General features: G+C 63.0%; 1 protein-coding gene across 1 annotated transcript in view; it reads right to left on the bottom strand.

Moving 5' to 3' along the window:
* LOC147219571 (zinc fingers and homeoboxes protein 1-like) overlaps positions 1-5,649 on the bottom strand; it is a 6,654-nt gene extending 1,005 nt beyond the window's left edge. Inside the window, exons 1-8 of the mRNA XM_086171580.1 lie at positions 5,266-5,649; positions 4,217-4,659; positions 3,515-4,141; positions 3,308-3,434; positions 2,027-3,193; positions 1,818-1,943; positions 738-1,068; positions 1-72 (exon numbers count right to left, since the gene is read on the bottom strand). The exon at positions 1-72 is cut by the window's left edge and continues 1,005 nt beyond it. Of these exons, the coding sequence (XP_086027706.1) occupies positions 745-1,068; positions 1,818-1,943; positions 2,027-3,193; positions 3,308-3,434; positions 3,515-4,141; positions 4,217-4,542 (2,697 nt within the window). The 5' untranslated portion in view covers positions 4,543-4,659; positions 5,266-5,649 and the 3' untranslated portion in view covers positions 1-72; positions 738-744. The remainder of the gene's footprint in view (positions 73-737; positions 1,069-1,817; positions 1,944-2,026; positions 3,194-3,307; positions 3,435-3,514; positions 4,142-4,216; positions 4,660-5,265) is intronic.
* Between the last annotated feature and the right edge of the window lie 427 nt (positions 5,650-6,076).

Genomic DNA, 6,076 nt, shown 5'->3' with positions numbered 1-6,076 from the left:
CTCGGTCGCACCTTCAGCGGCTGACGGCTCCTCGCCCAGGAGGCGGCGGCGGCGGCGGCGGCGGCGCTCGTCCTGCGGCGTTCAGAGAGAAGGAAACCTCATGATTACGTCCCCGCGGGAGGCTGAGGACGGGGGTTGCCATGGTGATGCGGGATGCTGGTAACCATGGCAATGGGCGGATTTACACACACACACACACACACGCGCGCGCGCCCGCGAACGTCAACGAAGTAACAAGTACTGAGCCGAGTACACAGAGTCAGTAATTCCGGAGTACTCGGTTAGCGAGTAAGTAGAAAGTGTACTCACTCCAAGAGTACTAGGAGTGAGTACACACAGAGTACATGAGATATTGTGACGAGTACACTAGTATCTTTGAGACAGAGTATGTAAGGACGGAGTACATGAGTCGGTTTGGAGAATGGAGTACACGGCGAAGGAGTACGAGCTAAGTACTCACCCTGTAGGGTCGCCGGGACAGGAGTCCCTTTGAGGTAAAGTACCGACCGAGTACAGTTTGGCTAAGTGGAGTACTTACTGAGTACATGGAGTATCTAAGTAGTAGTACTGGGAGTACCCAGGGGTGGACTCGGTGTCCTAAGCAAGTACTCCAGGTATAAGTACACGGTACGAAGTACCAGAGCTGAGTGCTGAGTACAAAACAAACTGGCGCGTATCTGTAGAAGTACTTTGTAGTAAAGTGGAAGCCCCGGTGTCCTGAGTGTGAACCTCCTCACCTCCTGCTCATGTCTGCTCCTCGGCCCGCGATTGGCCGAGACCTTCCGCTTCCTCCCGGACGCCGGCTTCCGGCAGCTTCTCCTCGTCCTCCTCGTCCTCCTCGTCCTCTCCTTGCTCCTTCACCTCCATCTCCGCCTCCCGCCGCTCCTCCTCCTCCTCCTCGCTGAAGGGCTCCCGGCCCAGCGCCGCCCTGCCGGCCGTCTGGGAGAACCAGTCCCTCACGCGCTCGTAGCTCATGCTGGACTTGGCCACCAGCTCGTCCAGGTCCTTCTCGTTCAGGACCCGGTGCTTGAGGTAGTACTCCTTCAGGAAGGCCGTGCCGGACTTCACCTGCGGGGCGAAGACACGGTGTTTGTGTCGAACTGCAGCGAGTACTGCGCGCGCCGCTCCGTATCCTTAAAGCGTCCGATGACAAGAGGTCGTTTACGGTCACATGACACGGCGGCTGTAACCGTCGAGGTTCTCCTGGGGTTCATCTAAGACATCAAATAATTATTTTCAAAAAATGAATTCAAGGAGGCTTCGTGGTCACATCCCAGCGACATCAAGTAACACTAATAATAATTTGTCCTTTATTAATCCCTCACAGGGAAACAGTGAACCCATCATGGATGAACCGCGGGCTGCCGGGGAGCAGCGAGGACTTCACCATGTTGGTCGGAAACACTTGGACCGACCAGGAGCATTTGCTTCTAAAGACGATCGGTCGACCCTCTGCACCTCCACCCCCCCAAAGAGACGTCAAGAGTAAAATCCAACCGGCATCAAGAGACCTCACAGAGTCCCAGAGATGACATCGCAACGTCCAAGGGAAGTCCCAGGAACATCCAAGAGACGAAGTAGCATCTAAGAGACGTCACAGATCGGTTGAAGGCATCGGACAAACATCATGGGGACGGCGAGGGGAAACAGAGGTCACATCAAAGTGTGTGAATTTAACCGATTTACGTCAAATTCAAGCCGACGAGTCAAGTTTACACCCTTTGGAGTGTGTCAACTTGGCCTTCCAGCAGGTGTTAGCGCCGCAGTTCCACCTGCGGCCACCGGGGGACCCGAGCGGACGGAAACCAGGCGCTGACCTTGACGGGGGCGGCGCCCTCCCGCGGCGAGCGCTTGCCGGGGTACGGCCGGCGCGGCCTCCTGGACCAGCCGCGGAAACGCTTCCTCGACTTCTTCTTGGCCCCGCCGTTCAGGCTCTCCTCGCCCTGCGTCAGACGGCACACGCTCAGGACGCGGCGGCGTCGGAGGCGGAGGCGGCGCCGCCGCGTCCCCGGACGAGGACACCTACCTTCCCCCTGAGGTGGAGGTTGTACCACTTCAGGCTGCTGTTCTTGCAGGCGTAGCGCGTGTCTCCGAACCAGTTGACCACGTAGGCCCGCGGCAGGCCGCTCTCCTCCGCCACGCGGTCGTACTCCTCCGCCGTCGGCCACTGCGAGCGCAGGAAGGTCCTCCTGAGGATCTGGAGCTGCTCGGGCGTCTTCTTCAGAATCCTGCGACCGGGGGGCGGCGCCGCCTGGGAGGAGGACGGCGGCGCCGTCTCGCCCCCGTCCCCGTCGTCGTGCTTGGCCGCCTTGCGCCTTTCGATGAACCAGGCGTCCACCTCGCGGCGCGTCAGCTTGGTCTGCGCCCGCAGGCGGCTCAGCTCCTCGTCCGACGGCGTGTCCGACGTGTGGAAGCTGGCCTCCAGCTCCAGGAGCTGCTCCGCCGTCTTCTCCTTGAACTTCTGCGGCGTGAAGTCGGGGAAGGCGTGGCGGAACTTGACGCGCGGCGTGTGCGGCAGCCCCAGGAGCCCGGCGGAGGTCGGAGAGGCGTCGCTGGCGTCGTCGCTGGAGTCTATGACGATGGTGGCGGCGGAGGCGGCCGGCTCGCTGCCTTCGCTCAGGCTGCCGCTGTGGTTCCTCGCCGCCCTGCCGCCCGGCGCCGCGCGACCCGACGGCGTCTCGAAGACCGGGGCGCCGTGGTGGTCCCGCGAGTTCCTCTGGTTGTAGCGCGTGTCGCTGAACCACTTCTTGATGGCGCGCTTGGACAGCTTGGTGACCTGCATGAGCCGCGAGATCTCCGCCTCGGTGGCGAACTGGCGGCGGCCGTAGCTCGCCTTCAGCTCCGCCAGCTGCTCCTTGGACTTCTTGGGCTTGGAGGAGGACGACGCCTCGAACGCCGACGCCGCCAGCTCCGTCTTGGACTCGGACGTGGACGGCTCGGCGGCTTTGGGCTGGTTGCCGGGGACGCCGGCCACCGTCAAGGTGATGGGCGAGGCGACGGGGACGGTGCCGCCGCCGCCGCCGCCGCCGGCGACCTGCGTGAGGACCAGCCCCGGCTGGCCCACGATCTGGCACGTCTGGAAGATGGACTGCAGGCCGTTGGCGGCGGCGGCGATGTTGGCGGGGATGACGGTGATGGTGGGCGGGACGGTCTGCACCGTGCCGTTGAACTTCTTCCGGCGCGCCTCCTCCACCTGCGGGAGCAGCCAGGTGCCAGAACCTCAGGGGAGAAGCTCCGGCACCTTCTCCATGTCCTCCACACACACACACACACACACACACACACACACACACACACACACACCCACCTCCTCCGGCGTCCAGCTGACGCCGTGCTTCAGCCGCTGCGCCGAGAACCACACCTTGATCTGCTCCTCGCTGAACTTGGTCTGCGACGACAGACCCACGATCTCCGACACCGACGGGTAGGGGAACCTGGAGGACGGCGGAGGGAAGCGCGTCAAAGTCGCCCGTGTTTCTCGCGGGAAGTCGCGCGTTAGGCTCCGCCCCCCTACCTGTTGTAGGCGCTGACCAGCAGGACATTGTTGTCCATGGCGGTGTTGTAGGTGGGGATGCTGCTGACGGGGATGAGGAGCTGCGTCTGGGCGCCGCCGCCGTGCTGCGACTGCAGCGCTGACAGCACCTGCGCTAGCGTCCCCGGCGGGAGCACGCCGCCGCCGCCGCCGCCCGACCCCCCTTTGATCTGCAGCACGTTGGGGCTGTTGACCACGATGCTCTGCGGGACCTGCAGCGGAGCCGAGACGGGGATGAGCCGCGCGGCGGCGGCGGCGGGCGCCGACGGGGCGGGCGACAGCGGCGGCGGCTCCACGTTCTCCTCGTCCTCCTCCTCCTCGCCGCTCTCCACTTTGATGACATCGTCGACGGCCATCTTGTGGGCGGCGGTAAACTTCTTGGGCTCGGGCCGGCTCCTGATCCTCATGATGGGCGTCTTGCTGAGGGCGATGCCGCGGCGCGCCGTCTCGTCCGCCTCGCCGTCCTCCATCTTGACGAAGCTGCCGTCGAAGGTGAGGTCGTTGACCGTCTGCTGGACGATGGTCTCGTTGTTCCTCCTCGCCATGGTGCGCGTGAAGTTGTCCTCGCCCGGGTGGAGACGGGCGTTGTGGGCCAGCAGGGTGTCGTAGCTGCAACACACGCGCAGGTCAGCGGCGACCGCGACCGTCTCGGGGTCGGAGAAGAGCGGCGGCTCCGCCCCCTACCTCTTGGTGTGGTAGTCGCACTCCACGCAGACGTAGGAGGTGTTGGTGACCACGTCGGGGTGCTCGGCGTCCACGTGCGCCGTGAACAGGTTCATCTCCGACGTCTGGAAGGTGCAGTACTTGCACTCGTACCCGCCCTCCGCCGACGTCCAGTCGGCGCAGTGGTCCGCCACGTCCGGTCCCGGGTCCTCGCCGTTGTCCGTCGCCGCCTCGCCGCCGTCCCCGGGCTCCGCCGCCTCCGTCACGTCCTCCATGTCCTGGTCCGAGTCGGCGGGGTCGCGGGGCGGGACCATGCAGGGCGTGGTGGACTTCCTGCGGCTCGCCATCCTGGGCGGCGCCGCGTCGGAGCGAGTGTGAGGCGTCTCAGATCAGGCGCCGCCCGCCCTCCCCGCACGCCGACGCTTCACGCTGGGGTTCGAGTCTTCGCCGGCTGTCCTCAGATCCTAACAAAACACCATGGTCAGATCGCTTCCGTATACCGGTGACATCACGGCGGTGCGGCCAATCGGCTCAAAGCTTCTCTGACAGACGTCACTTCCAGGTGCGACTTCTAATGGCGTGACTTTTTACAGGCGCACCATCTATGAGGCGACTGCGCATGCGTGAGTGTGTTTCCAGATGGTGGCGCGCTTCATCCGGGATCTTGTTACCGTTAGATCCAAAAAAAAAAAAAAGAGGAAATAAAAAATAAAAATGAGAAAAGGTCGAAAGCGGTCGGGGGGAGAGAGACGTCCGGTTCGGGTACAAAGTGTCCGAAACCGCGTCCGTCTCCGTCGCCGCCGAACCGGACGCACTTCCTGTCGCGCGCGGGCGCGTCCGCCCCGCCGTCCCGGTTCCGGTGTCGCGTGCGCGTCGCACCTCGGGAGCGCCTGTCAAACACTCCGCCGACGTCGTCCTAAGCTAGCGCTAGCTTCACAGCTAGTTAGCGAGCTAACTAGCCAGCTAGCGGTTCGGGCTGGGCTCTCCGCGAGCGGTGCCGGTTAACGGGGGGGGAATAAACGAGAGACGGGAGATGCACCCGCCCGGTTGACCCCGGTGGGTTTTTTTACCTGGTCAGTCGGCCGCCGTTCACCCGCATCCCGCCGCAAATGGCGCGCTGACTAGCGGCTGTAGCCCTGTAGCATCTCCGATCGGCTCGGTGTGTCGGTGCGCAGTCTTCCGCCTTCCCCCCCCAAAGACGCGGAGGATCCCATCTGCTGCACCCGGACAACAGCCCCTCGAACCTCCGGGGACGAGACGCTTATCGCCCGCCGGTCGCTCCGGTTCCGGCCCGCTTCGACGCGCCTCGCATTGCTCGCCGCTGCTCCGTTAGCAAGAGGGGCGGCTCGGTCGGGAAGGCAACGGGAGTCCGCGGATTCTGACAATGGCCATTTTTGACATCAAGGCTCCAGGCGAGCGAGGGCCGAGAAACACATCCGGTCGGACCCTTTCGAAGTAAAACACCAACCTGCTCGTTCTCTTCCACTGAACACATGTGAAATAGTTGAAATGGAAAACGAAAATCAATAATCCCGTTGTCAACCCGAAGCTTCGATCTTCTCCGTCTCCTCGATTCTCCTTCGACCGTCACCTCGAACAGGAAGTCACACGACGCGCGATGATACCGGTGCTTTTATTTTGGAGGTACATCCGGTGTCGGTGTCTGTGTATCTGAATCCGGCTAACTTGACGTTCCTCCTCCGGTCCCTGCGTCCGGTCACGAGGTTGGGGTGCGTGATGACGTCACGGCCGGTGTCACGTGAGGTGACCGGGGCACCGAGTCCGCGTGCTGTTGCGCAACAGGTTCCGGTCACAAAGTGTTCCGAAACACGAGCGGAAGGTTTTATCTGCGACACACTTCCGGTTCCGGTTCACAATACT

This window comes from Fistularia commersonii, chromosome 24 (assembly GCF_037954325.1).
Source record: "Fistularia commersonii isolate RoL2024-O1a breed Wild chromosome 24, RoL_Fcom_v1.0, whole genome shotgun sequence".
Taxonomy (NCBI): domain Eukaryota; kingdom Metazoa; phylum Chordata; class Actinopteri; order Syngnathiformes; family Fistulariidae; genus Fistularia; species Fistularia commersonii.
This window is presented reverse-complemented; position numbering and strand designations above follow the sequence as displayed.